The 25,034-nt window shown below is 53.6% G+C and overlaps 1 protein-coding gene across 1 annotated transcript in view; it reads right to left on the reverse strand.

Moving 5' to 3' along the window:
- LOC111820378 (neuron navigator 1-like) overlaps positions 1-25,034 on the reverse strand; it is a 94,517-nt gene that overhangs the window by 51,642 nt on the left and 17,841 nt on the right. Inside the window, exon 2 of the mRNA XM_023730345.1 lies at positions 22,702-23,499. Within this exon, the coding sequence (XP_023586113.1) occupies positions 22,702-23,455 (754 nt within the window). The 5' untranslated portion in view covers positions 23,456-23,499. The remainder of the gene's footprint in view (positions 1-22,701; positions 23,500-25,034) is intronic.

Genomic DNA, 25,034 nt, shown 5'->3' on the forward strand with positions numbered 1-25,034 from the left:
CGTAAAAACAAATAGTCTGTGGAAGATGGTAAAGTCCCTGTGGGCAGGGACCACTTTACACTTTTGCTGTAACCCCATGCATCCAGTATGGTCCTGTGCTCAGTAACACTTGTTGCCTAAGGAAGAAAGTAGGCCCCTTGGAGGTCACCATCAGCTCTTATAACCGGGCACATTTGAGGTGGAAATGATAAGCATCACAGCTGCCCTGAAAGTACCCTGGTTTACTAACCTTGCCTCTGAGGCTACAGGTGGAATGACTGCTCTTGCCACCATCACCATCACCAAGACCATCATCACCACTCTTATGGTCACCTCTACCACCACCACCAGAACCATCACCATCACTGCCATGGTCACCTCTACCACTACCACCAAAACCATCACCATCACTGCCATCACCTCTACCACCACCACCAAAACCACCACCAAAACCATCACCATCACTGCCATGGTCACCTCTACCACCATCACCAAAACCATCACCAAGACCATCACCATCACTGCCATGGTCACCTCTACCACCACCACCAAAACAATCACCATCACTGCCATCACCTCCACCACCACCACCAAAACAATCACCAAAACCATCACTATCACTGCCATCACCTCTACCAGTACCACCAAAACCATCACCATCACTGCCATGGCCACCTCTACCACCATCACCAAAACCATCACCATCACTGCCATCACCTCTACCACCACTACCAAAACCATCACCATCACTGCCATCACCTCTACCACCACCACCAAAACCATCACCCAAACCATCACCATCACTGCCATCACCTCTACCACCACCACCAAAACCATCACCATCACTGCCATCACCTCTACCACCACCATCAAAACCATCACCAAGACCATCACCATCACCTCTATCACCACCATAGTTACATCTGATTGCTCCTTCCCCTTTCCTGAGCTCAGCTGGTACAAATCTCATGTGCCCTAATCAGTTGAGATGAGCTCACTTTTTCAGAAAGGCATTTTTACTAGAGAACTAAAAGATGATGTATTTTTGTTCTCAAGTTTATGTTTCATATGCTTTACACATATGAAATGTTTACGTTTAGGCAAAATGAAGTACTTTGGTGAAATAAAAAAAGAGTAAGAAAATGCTAATGCACAGGAGCAGAGAGATCCAGAACCCTTTTCCTGGTGTCCCTAGGAGAGGTCACTAAGAGTAGGATAGGTCACTAACAGACCTCACTGAGGGCTCAGGGCACACAGCCAGCCAGGCCCATAAGTCGCTATCCCTTCCCCCAGGGACTCTACCCAGAGTAACCTAGTTAGTTCTCAGCCTCTCCAGTTTGGCTCCCTCCCTGGAGCCTCTGGGAGCCCACAGGCCGCCCTCCAGCTACCCTCATCTGCACTACCCACATTCTACCCCAGGCCACTGTCATGGCACCTGGATGGCTCCAATAGCTTCCACAGTATTGCAGGGGGCGGGAGGGGGAACCCTATTCACTGCTCCCTCCTCAGATTATACTCTCCCCACAGAGCTGTGAGTGACTTTTAAAAACCACAAACCTGACTGATATTGCACCCCCACTTAAAACCTTTCCTGTCTTCCCACTGGACCTAGGGGTAAAACTGAAAATCCCGACCTAACCTACAAGATCTTGCTTTGCCCAGTCCCCGTGCCCATCTTCCCAGCCTCATTTTTATCACTCCCACCTCGATGGCCTTCTTTCACTTGCCTCAGTGCCTGACCTTGCCTTACTTCAGGGCCACTGCACATATTGTTCCTCTCTCTGGCTAACTCCTGCTCATCTGCAGGGCCCTAGCTGAAGGCTCACTTCCTTAGAGAAGCCTTCCGTGGTCAAGCCCCTCTAATCTCAACCACTGCATACTTGACTTTTCCTACTAACACTTGTCTGATCTGAATTAAGGACTCCTTTTTGTGATTATCTGCTTAAAGCCACCTCCCCCACAAAACTGTAAGTCCATGACGGAAGGAATGGGTCTATTTTGTTCACTGCTATAACCTCTGAGTGCCTGGGTGGTACAAACAGCTAACACACTCGGTTGCTAACTGAAAGGTTGGTGGCATCTTAGAAGAAAGCCCTAGTGATCTACTTCTGACAAATCAGCCATGGAAAACCCTACATAGCACAATTCTACTCTGACACAGATGGGGTTGCCATGAGTTGGAATCAACTTGATGACTAGTGGTGGTAGTGGTGCTGTAATATCAGTGCCCAAAACCATGTCTGGCATATAGTAGATGCTCAACACATGGAAGGGTCCCCAAGCCTGGTCTGTTCGCAGCCATACCTGGGTTCTTAGCCACAGTGTAACCTGCAGGCTGCCTCAGCTCCAGCCTGGGACACCTCCCCTCCCTGTCCTGTCCTACAACCATGCTTAGGCAATGGTCTAGCATTTTTCTAGAAAACCACATCAAGGGCCCCATTCTGTTATTCAGTGCATTGCCCCCAGTACTCTGGTCAACGGAGTTAGGAGAAGAAAACAAAGAACAGGATAGCCCCACTGTAGCTAATGAAGATGATGCTGTGAGGCGCAGGGGTGAGGGGAAGGGAGGGTTCCCTGAGGCTCCTTCAGAACTGGCGGAGCCTCCTTTCTTTGGCCTGGGTCTCTGTCCGCACTATGGAGAGTTTGGAAGATGCAGGCAGGGCTTTCAAGCCCAGGGGACTAGGAGCCGGCATCATTTCTATCCACCACAAAGGCAGCTCTGACAGCAGCATCACCCTTCCAAGCAGCTGGGCTGGAGGTTTACATTAATCCATTCCCAGCACCATCTTCCTCTCCCTCTGGAATTTCAGCTCTCACAAGGTGCCTTCAGTAGCAGCACCCAACACAAGTGGGCAGTGCTGAGGCAATGGGGAAGGGCTGGGACACAGGCAGAGACACCCTAGGGGAAGCCAGCGTTGGGCAGTAGATGCTGAGCGCCGGGCAGAGACAGCTGGCATGACCACTGCCCAAGGCACACCTCGCTCCACACCAAGTGCCCATCAGCAAACCTCACATTCCATCCTAAAAAAACCACCCCATGAAGAGATGATAAATGCAGAGCTCAGTTCCATCTGAGCACAAAGCCTGCTGAAGCCATCAGAGTAGGGGTGTTGGGGTGCTGGGGGTGAGGCTGGGGGAATGTGAGCCTCCCGGCTCCAGAGCTGAAATACCAGACCCTCTTCTGTCTGCGCTTTGAGAGAGGGGCTTGGTCTTCTGCAAACATGATCTCAATTCCCTGCCTCCCAATGTCACCACCCTCATTTTTCTGAAGAGGAAAACTGAGGTGATCTTCCAGATCCCAGGAACCCTCAGCAGGAGGGCGAAGTGGGCTGCACGGTTTTGGTTTTAAGTGCCTCCCGCTGAGACCACAAGACCCAGAATATCCTGGGGCCTGAGGCCATGGCCTGAGGGGACTCTGAACAGTCTGACTGGCCCCATCAAACTCCTGGTGGGGGCCTCCATCGCAGCTCCTCAAAGGATGGAACTTCCCTCCACCAACACCCAACGCCAGGGAAGGTGGCTCTGACTACCCTTTGAGTTTTAATAGCAGAGATGGTGGGAGTCCCTATGGGTGGGAGGAACTGCAGAATGGCATTTAAAAGCATATTATATGAGAGGAACAGGTGCGTTTGTTACTTGACCCTTTACATTTTTCAAAAAATTAATGCGTCAAGCCAGCAGCAGTCATTGGCTGAGATGCTGCTGTGACAGGTCGACCTCCTAAACTAAGAAGGATCACAGAACAGGAATAGAAATCAAGAGAGACCTGGATTTGGGTCCTTGATCTGCTACTCATGGCTGGGTGACCTCGAGTAAATTCTGCTTTTCTGTACCTCGGTTTCCTCATCTGTTAAAGAGGGATTGGATGATGATTGCTCAGGTCCCTGCCAGCTCATTCTAATGTGAGCCTGCGGTCCCAGCCTCTTCTTCCCCTCTCTAGAAGAGGCACCAGCCTGCCAGGGTAGGAGCAGGCTCAGAAGTCAGGGCATCCTAATCTTACAGACTTGATCAGACTTCAGGGAGAAAAGCACTGGACTAGGAGGAGAAGAAACAGCCCTGGCGGTTCAACAGTGAAGCGCTTGACTGCTAACCAAAAGGTCGGTGGTTTGAACCCACCTAGTGGCTCCGTGGAGAAAGACCTAGAAAACCCTAACAGGAAGTTCTACTCTGTCGTATGGGGTCGCTAGAAGTCAGAATCTACTCCATGGCACCTAACAACAACAGGAGGAGGGGAGCTCTGGGTTCAAGTCTGTGTGACCCTGAGCAAGTTCCTGCAAAATTAAGGGTTTGCTCTTACCTCTAAGGTCACCTCTAGCTTTGACACTGTGATGCCATGACTTGCCATGGAATCAGGGGAAGGGGATGTCCTCGGCAGTGCCCATGCCCTCAGATGGATTCTGACTCTTGCTGAGGGAGAGGGCTTCTTGACCTTGCCTAGGAGAGTGACAGCAGCCTGGCTTCCCCAGAGAGGGAGCTGGGTGCCCTCACCTCTATTCTTGGCTCTTGCTTTTGAATTCCGTTCAGCGAAATTCTGACCAGGAATACACCAGAGGGTGGCTGCCTGCTGGCTCTTAAATGGAACCCAGATGGAGCCATGTGCTACCCTGCCTCCCAGAAACCTCGATCCTCAAATCCTCAGGCCCTCGAAATCTCAGCACAGGAAGAAGCCAGGAGAAGCGCCAGCCCCTGACCAGCAGAAAGGCAGACTATCCAGCATCCTCTGTCCTACTTGCTCTTCCCTCAAGGCTACCAGCTGGGCAACATCCTCCAGGCAGGCAATGAGACAAGGATGTAGGTTGCCCTAGAGATGGGCACAGAAGGAGATGTCACAGGCTCTCTCCACCCGCCATCCCTGGGTCTCATTTATCGTAAATGCTAACTGTTCAAGTTTAACCTCAGTCCTTGTTGCTATCACTTCCTCCTGATCTCTCCTCATGGATATGAAGGACAGTTGCTCTACGCCCCCTCACAGACCATCCCCCACCCCATCTGTCTTTCCTCTCAGACTTATATTTTCTAATCCTGCAGATAATATAAGTTTTTTATTTTTTTGGTGAGGAGAGAGGCAAGGCAGGAATGGGGGTGGGGGCAGACTCCCTTTTCAATTGTGTCTGGCTCCGGCTGAACGGGAGTGTCACTTTGCATTCCCTGAACATATGGGAGCCAAGAAGCAAGAGGAAGGAGCAGAGAGGGAGACACTGGCCTCCCCAGCTTTCCCCGTGGGCAGTTCCAAGGATCCAGGGTGGCTGGGAGCCAAGGGTCAGAAAGGTGGTCTGTCTGAGAAAATGGTGGGATTCCGGAGTCCTGTTCCCTCAGCTGTGGCAACCCACTCCCTTTGGCCTCAGAGCCAAGCATGATCAAGTCTTCCCCATTCAGAGAGGACTTAGCTCTGGGTGAGAGAGAGCCTTCACCTGCCCACTCACTCAGAGACCCCCTATCCTGCACTCCCCTCACACAAGGTCAGGGAATGGAAGTGGGCACCAAGTTTAGCCAAGGTGATCGGAAACCAGAAGAGTAAAACCGCTCTCCCAAAATCACATACAGAGGAGTTCAAGACAGATGGAATGGCTTTTTTTGACTTTTACATGAGGATGGATAATGGAGAGATGAGTGTATTTGCAATGCAGATGACAGAAACGCCAAACCTCAGCAGTTCTGCTGTCAGGCTGGGAGTGGGTAGGAGGCAGAGGCGATTCTGGCTTCTTAATGAAGATTCTCAAGTGGTGTGACTGCAGACAAAGGGCCAGGAGCTCTGAGCACCATACCCTAGTTTCACCCTCTTCTCAGGGAGGAGTGATGGTGACCCAGCTGCCATCAGGAGAGAGGCCCCTCTATCTGCCCACCTGTGGCTCCTGCCCTCATCCCCCCCAGAGGGAGACAGAGACAGGAGAAGAGGCGGAGAAGATTTTTCAAAGGTACTGCACCTGGTGGCTTCTGGCAGTGGTGGTGCTGGTGGTAGGTGGGGATAGGGATGAGGATGAAGGATGGGTATCACCCCTCACCTCCATGAGTCCCCAACACAGGCATCTGATTTCAAAGCCCGCAGCTGGACTCTTTGACAATGAGCTCCAAGAACTGTTCTTGGAGGCATGATGAGAATAGGTTGTACCCAGGCCAAGTCTGCAGAGCTGGCCCCGGAAAAGAGGGAAGAAGATCTGTGGCAGTGGCTGGAGGCAGAGAGGGGACCAAGCACTGCAAAGGGAGAGGAGAGAGAGAATGGGGGTAGGAGCAAGGGGGGTGCACTTTGAAGAGAAGGTCAGGAAGGAAGAAACGTGGGTGGGAAGATTCTGGTGCTTCTTAATCAAATGCAAATTTAAGGCACACAGCATGCAAATTGACATGTCTAATTTCTGTGTCTGCAGTTTGGGTGGCGTTTGGAAAGGAACTAGCATCTTGCGGGAGGTGATTCTTGACAACAGGCTCAGCACACACAGGCAGGATCTGATGACAAAGTCACCTGGTGGACTCAGAGGTGAGAAATGCCAGTGACGAGACAACATAAGGAAGGCAGGGCCAAGGACACCAAAAGGAAGGAAGGGGGCATTCTGGAGGTGGTGGGCCCGCTGCAGAGGCAAAGGGAGGAGGTGGGTGGGCTGCTGATGGGTTGTTGGCCAAGTGGGCAGGTTGAGGACCCGCTGAGGCTCAGAACGAATGGTCCAGGTAAACAAAGAGATAAGAAGACCACCAGGCTAGGAGCTCCAGAGGGCAGGGGCTGTGACTCTCCCACCAGCATGGAGGCTCCCTCAGGGCAAGACTCAAGTTTTCCCCATCTGACTGGTGGATTCTTGAGAGCAGGGGCTGTGTCTCCCCATCAGGACAGGGAGCTCCTCAGGGCAAGGTCTATATCTCCCACCTCAGACTGGGGATCCCCGATGATGGAGGCCATGTCTCCTTCCTCTGCAACCCCATATAGTGGGGGTAACAGATAACAACAGCATATAATACAAAAACTATCGTTTACTGGGTACTTACTATGTGCCAAAGGAACTCTGGTGGCACAGTGGTTAAAGATCTTGGCTGCTAACCGAAAGATGGGCAGTTCAAACCTACCAGCCACTCCGTGGGAGAAAGCTGTGGCAGTCTGCTCTCGTAAAGATTATAGCCTTGGAAACTCGATGGGGCAGTTCTACTCTATCCTATAGGGTCGTTATGAGTCGGTGTCGACTTGACAGCAACAGGTTTGCTTTTGGGTTTGGTTTCTTACATGCCAGGCATTGCACTCAGTGTATTATGTACATTATCTCATCGAATCTTCACGGCAATCCTATGAAAAACCAAAACCAAACCCGTTACCATTGAGTAGCTTCTAACTCATGCGACCCCATGTGTTTCAGAGTAGAATTGTTCCACGAGATTTTCAAAGGCTGTAATCTTACAAAAGTAGATCACCAGGCCTTTCTTCCATGGTGCCACTGGGTGGATTCAAAATGCCAACCTTTTGATTAGTAGCTGAGCAGAAACCACTGGCTCTACAACGAGACCTGCAATCCTATGAGGTAGGTATTATTCGACCCATTTAACAGGTGAGGAAACTGAAGCTCAGAGAGGTTAAGTAACTAGCTCAGCGTCTCAAAGCTAGTTAATGCAGAGCCAGGATTTGAACTCAGGTCTGCCCGCCCCCACAGCCTGTGCATTTGATCACTATACTGTTTCAGGACCCCAAGGGATTAAGGGCGATGACTTAGGAATGTACAGAGTTGCTGCAAACAGCTTAAGTTGAGAGGCTGGGAACTTTACGATTGTGATTCAGAGATATAATTTCAGCAGGAAACCCAATCTCTGTGCAGTGTGAGAAAATGGCAGGAATCCACCCCCTGCCCAGCCCCAGGCCCAGGTTGGGTTCCTCTGTCTCAGAAGCAGGAGTAGATTCTCTGTGGCAAATTCCATCCTATCTCCCATCAGGCACTCTATCCTCTAAGGCAAGGCCAGGGGGCCCTCCCCCCAACCCAACACCCTGGCCCCAGCCCTACACTGGTGGAAAGTAATGGGTTGGCACAAACCCAATCCACCTGTTCCTCCCTGAGAGCAGGGACGGAGCCAGGATATCTGGGCCTCATTCTTCCCCGGATGTCCTCCCAGCTGTACGATAACAGCCCACCAAGGTGGATTTCATGCCTCAGCCCTGCGAGGACCCTTTGAGGGCCACCAGAGGGGTTGTTGGCCAATGGAAGGACTGGGAATAGGGCAGGACAGTTGGCAGAAGACCTGGGGTGGAAAGGGGGCAGACAAGCCCAGGATAAAGCTATGGATCATGCTTGAATCCTCATCCCTTCCCCAGAAATGAGGACACTGCTAGTTCTCACCCTGGTCTACACAGGAGCCAGACCCCAGGCTAAGGACTGGGCAAATGGGTAATGAATGTGAACAAATGGTGCTATTCTTTGACAACCTTCTCTACACCTCATGGTCTGTCTGCTTACACTTCAAGCACTTTTTCCACAGTTTCCATTACTGTCTTTCCATTATAGTCTAAACAAACATGTGTTGACATATTGCCTTAAAAACCTTTGACAAAGCTGCTGACTTCTAGAGAATATGCTTTTTCTCTCTCCTTGTGGTGGCTCAGTCAGAGCCTTCCTTACCCCTCTCCCCCAACTCCTGAGAAATTGGCTGATTTTTTGGACAGAGGAGGTACAAACTCAGAAGCTTTGGGCATCCACGCTCTGCCATGTGGTCTAGGGGCAGAAGAGGCTGATCTGGGATACAAGAGAAGAATGCGTCAGATGTGTGGGTAGAACAGAGGAGAGCAAAAAAGCCAAGCAGGTGAAGATGCTCAATAAAGCTGATTCCCTGTCCCCTGGAAACCTGGTAGACCCCTGTCCTCCGGCCCTCTGAGCCACCTCTGTGTCCTATAATAAATCACCGCTTTTGCTTAAGTTGGAGTTCCAGTGTGGCACAAATGGTTAAGCTCTCAGCTACTAACTGAAAGGTTAGTGGTTTGAATCCATCCAGAGGTGCCTCGAAAGGAATTTCTGGCGATCTTCTTCCGAAAGATCACAGTGATTGAAGACCCACCCTACGGAGCAGAGTTCTGCTCTGACACACATGGAGTCGCCATGAGTCGAAATCTACTCAATGGCAACTGGTTTGGTTTTGGTTTTTCACTTAATTAAGTTGGTTCTACATGCACAGCCAGGAGAGTTTGAACTAAAATATCAGAGCTGGACTGAAACAGGGTAAATGATTGGAGCGAGTCTGTGAATGAAGCCCCCTGGGATTACTCGTCCCCACGGGGGTCTGCAGAGCCAAGGTGGCTAGGGTGAGAGAGGGCAAGGTATCTGCAGGGGAGGTGGGAATGAAAGTCACTCTGCTGATGCTCTATGGAGTGCCAGAAACCCTGGTGCCATAGTGTTAAGTGCTACGGCTGCTAACCAAAAGGTCAGCAGTTCAAACCCACCAGGCGTTCCTTGGAAACTCTATGGGGCAGTTCTACTCTGTCCTATAGGGTTGCTAGGAGTTGGAATGGACTTGACAGCAATGGGTTTGGTTTTTGGTTTTATGGAGCGCCAGCCACTCTACATGCACTCTGCTATTTAATCCTTACAATAGCCTCCATGCGGTAGGTATTAGCCCCATTCTACAGGTGAGGAGTAGGCTCCAAGGGAACTCAGGGCAGCCAGTTAGTATGCATCAATTATGTGACCCTCATATGCATGACTCCGAAGCTCGTGCTCTTTCTCTTACTCCAGGCAGTTGGGGACCGAGAGACACGTAGGGCTCCAGGCCCAGGGCAGACACCAGTCTTGGTGCACACCCATCCCCTGTGCCAGACATGCCGGCCCTCTGGACCACCTGGGTGGGTGAGCAGGGTAGATAAGTGAACACAGATGGTGGTTAAAGTGATCAACCACCAGTAAAAACCTGTGGCTGTTGGGTTGACTCCGACTCATGGTGCCCCCATGTGTGTCAAAGCAGAACGGTGCTCCATAGGGTTTTCAATGGCTGAGGTTTTGGAAGTAGATCACCAGGGCTTTCTTTCCGAGGCACCTCTGGGTAGACTCAAGCCTCCAACCTTTTGCTTAGCAGCTGAGCACATTAACTGTTTGCACCACCCAGGGACTCCGTATCAGCCACCAAAAAAAAACCAAACCTGTTGCCGTGGAGTCGACTCCGGCTCATAGCAACCCTATAGGACAGAGTAGAACTGCCCCATAGAGTTTCCAAGGAGCACCTGGTGGATTCAAACTGCTGACCTTTTGGTTAGCAGCCATAGCACTTAACCACTACACCACCAGGGTTTCCTGTATCAGCCACAGACCCCACAGATTGTCCCCAGCCTGGCAGCAGTACCCAAGTGGGTCCAGAGGACGTGCTGGGCTCCCGGCCCCACGCCACCAAACTCCTGCAGGAGACCTCAGTGTCACTCGGTTTAGAAGACAGGATCTGGGTGACTGCCCACTCTTCCCAGGAGGGTTTGCTGTGCCTATGAGTCATTACCAGGCCAGTCTTCTCTACTGCTGAGAGGCCTTAGGGCACAGTGGTTCAGGAGGCAGGTATGGGAGACAGACTGCCTGAGGGTCATCCTCAGCCTCCTCTACTTCCTGGCTGTGCGACCTTGGGGAAGTTACTTAACCTCTCAGTTTCCTCTTCAGTAAAATGGGGATAAAAATAGTACCTACCTCACTAGGTTGTTCTGACAATTACATGAGTTGATACATGTAAAAAGGGCTTAAAACAGTGCCTGGTCTGGTGGTTACATGAATTAGTATATGTAAAGTGCTTACAACAGTGCCTGGTGCATAATGCATAATCAATAAATGACAGGTATTACTACTATGAATTATTGGATCCTCCATGAAGCTAACTATCCCCCTAGAAGCAGCACTCTGGGAAATCTAATCTAGAAATCAGGGGCTTCTGGCTGAGGGGAGGGTGAGGGGAGAGGAGAGAAAGGTGGTGCCGTGGAATGCAGGTAGGGCCAATCACAGAACAAGCCATGCTCCAGGTGCTGCCCCAGCCCTCCCACGCAGTGTCCTATCCGATCTTCCCAGCTCTAGGAGATGGACAGTCTAATTCTTATTTTACCGACAGGGAGGCTGAGGCTGAGGCAAGCACTTAAGTGGTTTATCCAAGATCCACAGCCGTGAGTGACAGAGCTAGGATTCAGGGCCAGAAGGGGCTCGAGGAACAGCTTAACCTCAGGTTGACATCTGGGGCCCTGACTCTCCCTGACCATTCTAGTCATCCTCACCCCTGCTGCCTCAGCCCCCTTCCTTCTGCCCACCTGGGAAGCCTCCTCTTCCTGCAGTTCCTGGGCTTTGCTCTGTCACAGCACTGGTGACAATGCTGTCCGGTAAGTGCCCGTCTCTGGGTCTGCTTCCCAGACTAGACGGCGATAGCTTTGGGACACGGGGCCCAGAGGGCAGGAGAGGACAGATTCTTATCTATCTGGCCTCTCAGGACCAGGCAAGGCTGGTTCAGCCTAAGATTCTAGAATGTCCAGAGGGCAAAGGGAGCAGAAAGTTGCTGCTACTTGTTGTACAAGAAGCTGCAGAGTCTAGTGGCTACATGTATAAGTGGTGAATCAAGCCTAGTTTGAATCTTAGCTTGACCATGAACTTTCCATGTGACTTTGGGCAAGCTGCTTGGCCCCCCAAGCCTCAGTTTCCTTGTCTCTACATCTTGTGTAAAAGTGGGGTTTCCAGTCAACAGGAATGTGCCAGTAGAGCCACGTTGTTGGGTGTTGTCGAGTCGATTCTGACTCACAGCGGCCCCACGTGACAAAGTAAAACCACCCCATTAGGGTTTCCGAGGCCGTAATCTTTACAGCAGCAAATCGCCAGGTCTTTTCTCCCATGGAGCCACGGAGAGGGTTCAAACTACCAACCTTTCAGTTAGCAGCTGTGTGCTTAACCACTGTGCCACCAGGGCTCCTTAGAAGGGCTATAAACCAAAAAAAAACCAAAACTAAACCCATTGCCATCAAGTCGATTCTGAATCATAGCGACCCTATAGGACAGAGTAGAACTGCCCCATAAGGTTTCCAAGCAGCGGCTGGTGGATTCGAACTGCCAACCTTTCGGTTAGCAGCTGAGCTCTTAACCACTGCGTCGCCAGGGCTCCAACACTTCTACACCAGTAGGGAAATAACTGCTTTCTTGAGCCCTCGTGTCCTCTTCTGCTACCCTGGCCCCCTTGGCCCTTCCTCTGGGACTCCCACAATCTAGCAACCTCAGAGTTAACACCGTGCACAGCAGGGGCCCCAGGACTCCTCTAGCTCTATAGCCTGTGGGGATTGTTAAACATTCTGCACATGACCCTTGAATGATATCTCATGAGGATGAAATGGGCTTATACAAAGTGCTCAGACAGCTGGCCAACAGAGAGCGCTCAATAAATGTTAGTCATTACTATTGCTGAGGTCCAGTGACTCGTGTTTGTGTCTGAGTGTTACATGGTCCACATACAGGTCTTCAGGATGAAAGTGGCTGACCTACCTGCAGAGTACACGGCTTTGATTAATCTCAAGGACTAGGTGCTTCCTTCCTGGGAGCCCACATCTTGCAGCCAGGCCCTCGTTGGCCCCAAAGTTACGGGCTGGGCTGAGAGATCTCAGATCGGGCAGAGGTGTCGAGCAGGGAGGCCTGGCCCCTGGCATTCCCTGAGCCCAGCAGGCCCCTCTGATGGTGCAGCAGGAGTGGTGGCAGCCTCTCCAGACCGCCTGCTGAGCAGTGAGCAAACCCTCCAGTGGGCAGAGTGTCAGGTGGCATGGGACTGAGTTCTGTCCCAGCAGCTAAGGAAGCCCACCCCTTGTGGTCACGGCTGCCCGCCTTGGCAGAAGCAGCAGCACTGGCCTGTCTATCTCTCTGCCCCAGGTGGGCACTGCCACCTTTCCTGCCACCATAACCCTCTTCCCCTGGCACTGCGGCCAGGGCAGGATGGTAGGGCAGCATACCACGGCCAACACTCCAGCAACTCCTGCATCCTACATCACCATCAAGGCCCGGTGGAACCATTAAGACTCCACGGAAGCATCAAGACACTAGGACAGTACCTACACCCTTGGCAACCCCTGAACTCTAGGACACCTCCTAGGGACACCTAGACTCCATGACAAAACCAGGTCCTCTAGGACAAAACACCCTAGCTCCTGTAACAACAGAACCCGTGGCAACACCCAGAGCAAGGCAACTGCAACAGCCTGTTGCCATGCATGGTTCCTGAATCCCAAAGGAACACAAGAAGATGAAGACTGGAGTTTAGGGTACGGGGCACCCTCACTTCCTGTGGGCCCTCCTATCCCGGGGTGGCCTGCTCCCTTTACTCCCCTCCCTCAAGGACCATCTGCTCCAAGTGCTTCAAGTCAGCTGCTCCCAATATAGTCCTCTGACCTTCATCCAAGCAAAGCTGGATGGCTGGAATGCCTTCTCCCCTATGTCAAGACTTTCCATCCCTTTAAATAGTCCCTCAACTTCCAGCTCCTTCAGGAAGTCTTCCTGGATTGAACAAGTAAGCTCGGAGCTGAAATGCAGCCCCCACCCCATTTACGCCGCCTCTGCGTTGTATGTGATTGAAACTCTTCTGTCTACTCCCAAATGGGCTTAATGGCTCGGTTTTGCAGTGTGTAGTCTGGTTCATGCTCTCCTGAGGGTTATGGGCTGCCTTTGCCAGGGCAGTCCTCAGGATTGGGGCAGTGGAGTAATGACCCCTGGGCAGGGCACTGTACCACCGTTCAGTAAGCAGGGCCATTGAGAGCTGCTACTAACCACAGGAGCAACATCCAGGCACAGAGGTGTCCTCTCCCTCAGTCCTGCCACATGGACGCTGCAGAGGCCACAAGGGCAGTGTCTACTCGAGGAAACAGATGCACAACTCAGAGACCCTGGGCTGGCTGATCTCCTCAGCCATGGCCCCTCTGAGGACGAGTGGATGAGGATTCTTTTGGGGATCCTTTGAGGCAAACCCTGACTGCTCACAGAAGCTACAGTCCTATCCGGGGCCTGGCCTGCCCTCCAGTCCTACCTCCTATCTCACCTCCTTTCCCACCACTCCTCCAGCCAAACAGTACTCCCCCCCACCCCACAAGCAAGCCCCACGTTTACCTTCCCCTTCCTTTCCAGTCCCTCCCATCTCTGCTGCCAGAATCCCACCCTTCCTCTCAGGACCCACATCACTTCTCTAGCTTCCCCCAGCCCATCCACTGCACACGTGCACACACCCCCACACTGACTGTAGCGCAGGTGATTTCACCCTCCTAGGTAGCACTGTCTAACTTTTTCAGGGCACATACTCCACTCTGCCTTGTACCAGAATGAGCACGGGCACTTCTTACCTCCTCTATTTGTTGCTGGGTGCTGTTGAGTCGATTCTGACTCACAGTGACCCCATGTGACAGAGTAGAACTGCCCCATACGGTGTCTAAGCTGTGATCTTTATGGGAGCAGATTGCCAGGTCTTTTCTCCCGCAGACTGGTTGGTGGGTTAGAACTGCCGTCCTTCGGATTAGTAGTCGAGTGCTTAACCGTTGTACCACAAAACCAGCACGCAGGGCCCAAAGCCTCAGTCTCAGGAGCACAGTGCTTTGCCCACAGCGTGCATTTGACAAACTGCTACTGAATTAAATGGAATCCCATTCAAGGACTGGGGAGCCACGAGGCCTGTGGAAGCAGAACGTCACAGGGGTTGATTCAAATCCTGGCTCTGCTGCTCACCTGTTGACCTGGCTTTGGGCAGATTATCTATATTTCAGAGCCTCAGTTTCCTCATTTGTCAAACAGAACCTGGATCATAGCGTTATTGTTAGCATTAAGCAGCTTATTATACATAAACAAGAACAATGCCTCTGATATACTAAGTGATTGATAAATGTTATTATTACTGGATTATCATGTTCTCTGAGCCTACTCCTCTCCTCCCCCAGGAGAGTCAGGTCCCAGAAGCTCCTCAGTCTGAGGTTTGGAGTCCTAGGCCTTGTGGCAACTTAGGGACTCTGCAGAGAGAAGCCAGGGCCTCCTGGGTGGCTGCCAGCAGCTTCCTCAAAAGGGAAGAGCCTTTTTAGTGGGTCACCAAGGGCAAAGGCAGCCTGTGTCTTCAGAGCCTGAGTAACCAGCACTCTCCGTGTTTTTCTAGGAAAGGAGCCAGGGAGTCTGAACCCTGCAGTTTCTGCCTGGGGGTCTGTTTGGGGGAAGTTGTTCTTGCCTGGTCGTATTTCAGATTCTTTTAAACCTGTCCAGTTCTTGCATGCATGCACACATGCACACAAATGCACCTTCAGTATGTGCACACATGCTGGAGGCCAATGACTGTGCAAACACTTACACGCACTGACCTATGTGAACACACACCATCTACTACACACCCTTTGTGTTCACACTCTGACTCCAACCTCACCGAAGTGCTTAGGGTTTATGTCTATGTGCCACACGGCCTATTAACCCCATTGTTGTTGTTGTCGCTGGGTGCTGTCGAGTCGATTCTGACTCACAGTGACCTTATGTGACAGAGTAGAACTGCCCCATGGGATTTTCTTGGCTATAATCTTTATGGAAGCAGATTGCCAGGTCTTTCTCCCAAGGAGCAGCTGGTGGATTCGAACCGCTGACCTTTTGGGTAATAGCCAAGTGCTTAACATTTTGCGCTACCAGAGCTCCTTATTAACTCCGTACCTTCCGACACACTTGCCTCAGTCTTGCTCTGTCAACATTCTTCTATCTTCCTAACCAGCCCAAGGTCACAACTGACAACCCTGGCTCTCCATAGAAACACATGGAACTTATGCCATGACTCAGCCTCCCAGACCAGACCACCCAACAGCACCATTCCAACTAGCAATCCTTCAAGACAACTCTGGACTTCCCCAGGAACCAGTTCTGGGAGCATTTTCAGCATAGCAGGTCTTGGTCTGCCCTTGCTCTTGGTTTCCATATCCCCAGCTCATAGGAGTTAGAACCTTGAGAAGCTCAGAGCAAGAGTTACTGCTCAGAAATCAGAAGACTGTGGAGAAACCACCCTCTCCATGGTCCCAAAACATATAACATATCATTGAGATGTCTAAAATAGATCCCAGGATGGCTCAGGCCAAGGCCTGGCCCCTGCTGAGCGCTGGCCGCCTTGCTGAGGTTTGGCTGGAGCTGAGCTGGCGAAGAACTTTTGTCAAACAAGCCATGGACAACAACAGCATTGGCAGCAAGAGCCTGGAACCTGCTGGAGCCCAAGTTCTTGGGGGATGAACCTGTAACCTGCAGGTGGGCTGTGCTTCACATGCTCCCCTCCCTGCCTCAGCACCGGAACAGGCTGAGGAGTCTGGGGATTCTCATTAGGTCCTAGTTCTCCCCCATTTAGCTTTTCACCCCTGCAATTTGTCCCTCCTCATGCCAGAGGCATGAAGCTTGGGGAAAAAAGGTGCTTATAAAAGATGAGAAGTCTCCTGGCCATCCCCTTATCCTAGGCACACACTGCTGCACCCACACTTAGCCCACAATAGTGTCCATGCTGGCGGCACCCTTGGCATAGCTCGATTCCTCTATCAGTCTCCAGCTGGGAGAGAGAAACAGTTCCTGCGGCATCTTCCTAGTCTGCACTCTGATCCCTGCTGGCCAGCAGAAGCAGAGACCTGTGTTCACTGAACAGGTAGAACTGAGCCCAGGAGGCGCTGGGGTCCTCCTTCCTCAGGAAGCCCAGCCCCTAGTATGGAGGAAGGTGTGGGAGGTGGAGTCTGCCTTGAAGGCTCCTATCGGAGAAACCTTGGGGGCCAGCGAGCTGGGCCTGGCCCCCAGCCCTTCCTGTGCACGAGAGGGGAGGCTGCAAGCTCTAGGGACATCAAACGCGTCTGGGTAATCCAAACAGGGTGTGGGGGGAGGTCAGCCAGCACAAATGAGAAACATGTGGCGTCCATTTCCCCTCCGCTGGCTGGCTAGCATGGGGTTTCCAGGCAGAGGGAGAAGGCTGTGGGGAGGAGAGCCTCCGGGCTGGGCCAGGAGGAATCTCAGCCAGGTGCAGTGGGTCCCCAGCAGGGAGCTACTCTGAGGTGCAGACATTATGAGGAGGTGGGGGTGGGGTCCAGAGGGGGTTCCTCCCCAATCAGATCTTATTTCAAAAGAAAAGACAAATGAAAGGAGGGGAAGGGAGAGAAGATGGAATGACGTGTGGATAGCGGTCTGACCCCAAATATAAGAAAAGGTATTCTGTGAAAGGCTGACTACCTTCATCTGTAAAGATCCAGAAATTCTAGGGTGGAAATTCTAGGAAGAAAGAATCTTCGCTCCACAGAAGAGAGATCTTTCAAATAATGAGTGCTTTCCAGGAAAATAAGGTAGTGAGCCCTCTGTCACTAGGAGCGTGTAAACAGAACACCCACCTGCCTATGATGCTACAGAAAGATTAATTTCGGCTTTAGGTGGGTGGCTCAACTAGACAATTTTCCACTCTGTGGTTCTATGAGATCTCGGGGACGGGTGAGGGGGGCGGAGTACTCTGCAGTGGAGGAGAAGGAGCTGCAGTGTGCTGCCAGGGTGGTGCAGCGGCAAGGGTGCTGGGCTGCAGTTACGCACCCTGGGGGCTCTGCTCAGCCTGGTAAGGGCAAGGCTGATTCTCCCTTCGGCCTCATGGAGCAACCTGCACCTTCAGCCGTTGGGTCAGAGGTTGTAAGGCATGGGTGCCTGTGTGTGTGGAGGGCTAGCTGCAGAGAAAGGTGAAATTGGAGGTTAGCAGAAGGGAAAGCATCTGGTGTTGGCAGCCTGGCAGTGGGGACAGGTCACAGAGGGTGGCGGGTTTTGATGCAGTTGCAGCCTCAATAGCGGAGGGGATGGGGTGTGTAACAAGAGGGAAGTGTCAGGAGAAACCCAGGATTCTAGGTGGCTTGGTCCTGTTACCCATTCAATCCAGGTCTAGAAGGGGCCAGTGGCCTGGTGTTGGAGCCACCATTGATGGTACAGGGTATCTCCCTGGGTTGGTATATCCATCAGGGAAGCAGAGGAGCTCTGAGCACTTCTGCTCCATCTGCACCTTCTCCCCAGAGCAGAGAAACTGCCTCTAAGACCTACCCATCCAAGACTCTCAGAAGCACAGACAGTGGCTGCCTTTGGAGGAGAACAGCTCTGGCTGCATCAATCTGGACAAGGCACTGCCCAAAGGAGACAAGCAAGACCTGAGTGGGGCCTCTGCAGAGCACTAAGCCTGGCCTTGGGAGAAAAAATTATGAACATGGTGATAAAAGAAACGCTCCCCTTGGCACTAACCTTGAGGAAGGTAGAAGGCCTCACAGCTTGAAGGTCCTGTGCAATTCCTCCTCCTACACACACACACACACACACACACACACACACACACACACACACACACACTCTCCCACAGCCTCACCAGCAGGCCCCTACACCTTATCACAGCCTTCCTTCAACCTCTGGGAAGGCAGAGCTCCCCTACTCCCACCACAAGAAAGCGAGATGCCCAGAGCATCTCCTGCCCACGGGAGTGCTCCATTCATCACTGAAGCCATGAAGGAAAAAGGCCCAGACAAGGGCAGGGGATGCTGGTGGAAAGAGTAGACATCAGAAGGCCAGGTTCCATTCTTGGCTCTGCCATCAGTGACTGGGTGGCCTTGGCCAAGTAGGTCCCTCTTCCTCTCTGGCCTTCATGTTCTCATCTGTGAAATGGGGAGTTTAGACAAGATGATCCTTTTGAGATTTGAAGTATGATTCTATAAGCGTTCTCCAGTGGTACTTGTGCAGCCTGGGGGTAGAGTGGGGTGTTGGGTGGAAGCAAGCTTTGTCTTCACTCTCCTGCCAGGCCTGGGGGAACCCCTGGGAAGGAGTCAGAATGGCTCTGGACATGGAGCCTCAGAAACAGGGTGCTGGGTGAGCTTGTACAAATCACCTGTGTACCCTGGGCCTCCAGTTCTTCCTTGGAGAATTCACGACAACTATACTTTCCTCTCTCTGCCAGCCACCCCACCCCCCAGCAATGCATTAAATATAAAGGAAAAAAAAGTATTTGCAAAGCCATTTCTTTCCCTCTCTCCTCAAAGCATCCCAGAGCACATTCTCTGGAGTTAACAAACAAAGCCAGCAGCAAATTGACTTAGAAATGGAGACCTTCCTGCCTTCCTTCTTCCTTTCTGTTTGGCCTGTGCATCTGAGGGTCTAATTGTTGTCATGGCAACTCCTCACATGGGCCCAGACACCTTGTCTGAGGAAGTGGGACTCCAGGCTCCACTCCTCGCTCAGTTCCTTCACACACTGACCTTGGGCTGCCTTAGCTTTACCTCTGGCTGTGTGGGAAGTCAACAGACTGATTTTGCCTTGAGATTCTTTGGCCCAGGGTCAATGAGGTAGAAGAGTGTGGTCTGGGATATTATCATAATTAGTGTTTAACTACTCTGTTAAAATGGGCCCCATTTAAGCCCCTTGGGACATTTTCCAGGTCTAACCACCTTAATCTGTGCCCTCCCCCAATCGCTATTGAGTAAGGAAGAGCCATGGGAGGGGCTTTTCCACTCACAAATGGGGAAACAGAGTTCCAGAGGAGGTCACAGAGCTTAGGACTTCCACACAGGGAACTCAGGAACGCAGCCTCCTGCCCTGCCCCCATCCAGGCGAGGGTCCTGGGCTGCCTGCCTTTCTTCTGGGAGCCGAACTTCCTGATGGGGACTATTGAGTCAGGGTCCAAAGGTCCCTGATTCCTGGGATTGGCCCATTTTCCCCTGGATATCCCCGCCTCAGTCTTCTGAGTGTGTCTAGGATTTCCCAATGGGATCCTAGCTACTTGGCATCTTCCAAGGTGAGAGAAGGGGCAGGGAGCCTACCCAGACCATCTGGGCCCCAGCTGATTTCTGGGAAGGGCATGATCAGGTTTCAGCTCTTCTCTTTTATTCCAGAAAGGCTCTTATTTAGGACTTGCTCTATCCACTCCCTGAGAGACTGAATCTGCCAGCTTCTTGGGCCTTGGATGGTACCACGGAGTGAGTGTAACCCCATTCTGAGCCTCACACGTGGGGAACAAATACCCTGTGTCTTTAGTCACCATCCTGAGACACCAAGGCAGCCATTCTTCTCCCTAGAGGCCAGCCTGCTCTCCACTGAGGTCCTGCCCTGACACCTGGAACCTTCATGGGCTCCGAGAGACTGATCAGCTCTACTGTCCCCTCAGCGAGTCTACTCTCCACCTCTACCTCAACCTTCACCAGCTCTCCCCTCTACTCTGCTCTCTGCCACCACGTGATGCCAAGCACTGCCCGCCTAGGGCCTGAACCCCGTTCTCTCCCTCCTTGGGTCCTCCCAGCAAGTTTGCCTGATTTTCTACCCTTCTCCCCCTAGCAGAGAGCTGAGCTCCTCGGCCCCTCGGTGGGGTCATCAGGGCAGGGCAATGGCCTTTGTCCAGCAAACACTTGTCTTGGTTAAGACCCTCTTTGTCATCTAATCCTTCCCTCCCTCCAGTCAGGTCTTGTAGAAAAAGCTGTGACTCAGGAATCAGGAGACAAATAAATGTAGACTCTCCCTCCCACCATCAACCCATGGATGACTTTAAGGCCCTCAATCCTTTTGACCCTGCATTTCCCCAACTGGAAAGTAGGTAGAGGTGTTCCCTCCTCATCTCCAAGGTTGTGAAGTGGCTCCAGAGTGAGCGTGCTCTGAGAAGTGACAACTGCTGAGCAGCAGAGTGAGGGACCCAAGCTTAGCCTCTCCCTCCTCTCTTACCATCCTCCTCTCTCTCCAGCCAGCTCCAGGACTACTTGTCAGGGTTTTTGTGATTGTCACCCTTGAGAAATGACCAAGAGGGCTTCACTGGGGAAGCCAGGTCCTAGGGCATTGCTGGGACTTCCAGGTCTGGGAAGGGCCCGTATCAGGTTAAGTCATCACAAGCAGGTGAAGCCCTGAGCTTGAAAACGGGGTTGTGCCCCCTGACACTCCCTCCGCCTCCTCAAGTCAGAGAGACCATGCTTTCCTCTCCCCAGTACCATTCCCACCCTCCTCTCAGTTCCTCAAGGAATGCTTTTCCCCCAGCCTGCCTGGTGCCTCCTCATCCCTCAGCCACAATTCAACTGTCATCTCCTCAGAGAGGCCAAAGTAGGCCTCCCCTTTCCAGTCCCTCTCTATCACATGGCCCCGTTTCATTTTCTCCATAGCACTCACCAGTGTCTGGAATTATTTTATTTCTGTCTTTCTTTATTGTCTGTTTCACCCCATTAGAATGTAAGCTCCTTGAGAGCAGGGCACTCTGCAAGGGACGACATACTCCATTTGGAAAGTAAGACTGCCTAGTCAGCTCTGCGTCCCTCCACCCCAATCCCCACTTTTCCCTGAGATGACAGGGCCTTCAGGAGGGGCTCTTGCAGGGGAAAGGCCGCTCTTCCCTTCTTCGCCCTTCTCCAGTCTCATGGCCCCTGCAAAGCCCATCTGTGTCTCCTACAGGAGAATCTGTTCTCCTAAGATCCAAATCCTTGCCCCGGTCAGGGCACCCACATCTTAGTCCACACCAGAGTCTGGGGGTCCCGGGAAGATCGCGCCGGCGGAACCGGTCTCCTCCAGCTCTGCATTCTCCAGGGCTGCCAGGCAAGCCCCCCGCAAAACCACCCCCACGCCGCTCCACCTCGCCTGGCCCGTCACTCGGACTGCAGCCCGCTTCGGCCCCGCCCCTTCACACGCGCGCGGACACGCCCCTTCCCAGCCCCCAGCCAGGTGGGCAGCTTGCCCAGGACCCGGGAAGCTCGGGTCCCTGGGCGGGCGCCGGAGGACCCACATCCCAGCCACTGCAACAAGTCCGGGGAGCCAAGGCGGCCCGCCCGGGCTCCAGGCCTCGCCACCGTCCTCCTGTGGCCCCGGCACGACTCATGCCGGTTCCCGAGGGACGGCAGCCGTACGCCCAGCACATCCCCGATCTATCCCTCTCTGAGGGCAGGAGCTCTCCGGCGAAAGCAAGCGCCGTTCCGGGGCCCGCTCCGGGTTTTTCTGTATAGACTCTTCAGGCTCGGACAACAATGGAGCAGCTCTCTGCGCTTCCTCCGCCCGAGCGAGCTTTGTTCCTCCCTTCCCGCCCGCTCGGCTCCCATTAGCCAAAGGGCAAAAGCTTCTCAGTCAAACAAGAGTCTCGGCGCGAAAGCCCGGACCCTTCCACAAGCTCTAAAAGACCTGAGGGCTAGGGGTGGAATCAGAGCCGGGACCGAGGTCTAGGACGCGCATCCAGGTGCGCGCAGCTGGCTGCCGCCCGCCCCCTGGCCCCAGATGCTTCTCCTTGCCAGAACCCCCACACCCAGGAAATCCGACTCGTGCTCCCATCGGGGATCCAGAGAGAAAGTGGAGCATCAGCTCTGCTCCAGAGCCAGCCAGCCCTCACATCCGCGCTTCCCACACCTGTCCCCTAGACCCGGGCCTCTCACTGGACGCCCCTCTAGCAATGCTGGGCACTCTCTGGCTGAGAACAGACCACATCACAACAGAGGTCTCCATCAGCCCCAGATTTCTGACATATTAGGATTCTGGTCTTTAAAATTCGAGGAAGACAATGGCTCCATTTCTGAAAACCTATGACCCCATTCCATTGTCCTGCCTCACCTCAGGCAGGCAAGACCAGAGGTCTAGCCTGGTGACATTTTTGAGGAAGCGAACTTAAGCCATGCTCATCTGGAGGTGGGCCAGCCCTGCACATCTGGGCGCAATACCCCCTCAGAACCTGACCCGTGGTCAGCAGAGTCCCAAGGACCCGGGTAGGGGCTGCTCTTCCCCCACACCTTCCCCTGCAGCAGGCCAGGGCAAAGCTAGGGGCGGAGTGGGGCGGGGCGGCAGGACTTACCCAGCATCTGACTGAAGAGCAGCTGCTCCAGGTCGCCCAGCACGGTCACCACGAGCTCGGGGTCCACCTTGAGGAAGGCGCGCTCCTCCTGGCCCTTTGCGGCGGGCACCGGCCCAGAGCCCTTTTGAGCCTTGGCCTTGCTGGAGAGCAGCTCGTCGTCCGACTTGCCATCGTCGCTCACAGCCGCCTCGGGAGCCTTGCTGAGCGGCTTGACCTCAGCGTAGGGGCCGCGCGGGATGCGGCTCGGTTTTCCCAGGCTGGGCGCAAGCGGTGCGAGAGGGGTCTTAGCGCTGCCCGCCGGACTGCCCTTGGCCTGGAAGAGCGAGTGCTCCGACTTGGACAGAGTCTTAGACATGAGCGGAGCCTCACGGCCCTTGGGCCCCGCCTTGCCCAAGCCCTTGGGCGCCTTAGCCATATCGTCGCTCCACTCAGGCTCATAGAGCTGCAGCTTTTTCTCGGAGTCCGTGAGGAACGAGAGGTTGGTTAGCGACTTCTGCTTGCGCAGGTTGGAGGCGGGCGGCCCACCGGGGCCACGACTGTCCACGCTGCCCGACTTAAAGACCTTCAGCTCAGCCGCGCTGGCCTTGGCCATGCCGCCACCGCCGCCGGGCGCCTTGGCGCGCTTGGGCAGCATGCCTCTGCTGTCCGCCGCGGCCGCTTTCCTGCCCGCGCCCCGCGGCTCGTCTGCGCCCTCGTCGCCGCCGCCGCTCAGCTCCACCTCGGGCTGCACGCTCTTGACGCTGCTGCCCAGCATTCTGCCCTCGAGGAGCGCATGGACGATCCGCGCGTCCGCAGGCACTGGAGGGAGGGAGGGGGAATGGGGGCGGGGGCGCCGGGAGGAGGAGGCGGGGGAGCGAAGAGGGAGAGAAAGGACGGAAGAAACCGTGGAAGAAGGGGAGAGGAAGGGGGAGGGAGCAAGGGAAGAGAGAGGGAGGCAAGCCGTGGAGGCAGAGGAAAGAAACGCGAGGGAAAAAGTCGGGGGAAAGGAAAGAGCAAGGAAATCGTGGCGAGATGAGGCGGGGACAGAGAAAAAGGGGCGGGCGGGGAAAAATACAAATTAAAATTAAACAATCAGAACAAGAATGGAGGCGCCGAGGCTCGGCCGGCGCCCGAGGGTGCTTCGGCTCCGGGGTCCCGGCCGGCCCGCCCGTCAGTCCCGCAGGCTGTGCACCGCGGGACAGCGCCCTCGCCGCACTCCGCCCGCCAGCTCAAGTACAGGCTGCGGGCTGCATCTCCGAGCGGAGGAAGGAGAGGAGGGGACCCGAGAGCTAACGGGAGGAGGGGAGGAGTGTGCGCGAGGGGAGGGAGGTAGGGGAGAGAGAGTGCGTGTCTATTTCTGGCTCGGGAGGGGGAGGTATCTTGGAGCAGCGCTCTAGGGGCGGAAGAGAGGGGAGTAGAGGGGAGGGAAAGGATCGACCAATTTTTTCTCCCCCCTTTCCGCGGAGAAGTGGGGACAAGTTCTCGGAGGGCAGGGGTGGTCTCCTGCCGCGTCCAAGAGGAAGGGTCTGTGAGGAGATATGGGGGTGCAGGTAAACCCGACTGAGAGACAGGACGGCTCAAGATGCGGAGGGAGAGTGGATCCGTGGGGGTGTGGGGAGAGATAATGGGAGAAGGATGGGAAAGTAATATCCTGATTTCTGGTTCCCCGCCCACCTCAAACCATCGAAGGCTTCTCCCCAGGAAACGCCCTGTCCCACCTTGCTTCAGTTGCTGCAGCACAAGGCTGCCCTCCTGTGCCCCGGAGGTAGGGGATGGCTGTAGGACTGGGTGGCTTGCAGAGACGGGGCTCAGGGCTGACAGGGGAGGGGGCTGACAGCAGCAGAAGAAAGGATTAAATCTTGGGGTCAGGAAACTGGGTTCCTGTTCTAACTGACTGCATGACCTTGTCAAAGTCATTCAACCCAGCTGGGTCTCTGGCTTCTCTCAGAATGGTTATAACACCAGATTCGTAGGTAAAAGGGCTTTGGAACTGTAGAGCAAGTATCAAACCTAGGGAATCAGGAGGAGGTTTAACACAGGTCCTTTGCCTGCCAGTGCTAAAGTGGGGCTGCAGTGCAATTTGAAACAACAACCTTTCCCTAGCCCCTCTCTCTCCCCTGCCACACAGGGTGCAGGGAAGAGGGATGGGGTGGAAGAGGACAAGAGACAGAGGAAGTAGGCAGTAGCTTGTCTAGGGTTGCCCCTCAGAGGGCAACACTGCCCATCGTCTCACGGCCTTCTGAGTCAGGACCAGGTTGTCTGAGCAACAGACTCTCAGGTTAGGAGGTGGGGGATAGGAGATAGTGTAAGGATGTCTCTGAAAGCAAAGCTTGCTCTGGGCGTGCCCCAGATGG

The sequence above is a fragment of the Trichechus manatus genome, unplaced genomic scaffold (assembly GCF_000243295.1).
Source record: "Trichechus manatus latirostris isolate Lorelei unplaced genomic scaffold, TriManLat1.0 scaffold00035, whole genome shotgun sequence".
Taxonomy (NCBI): domain Eukaryota; kingdom Metazoa; phylum Chordata; class Mammalia; order Sirenia; family Trichechidae; genus Trichechus; species Trichechus manatus.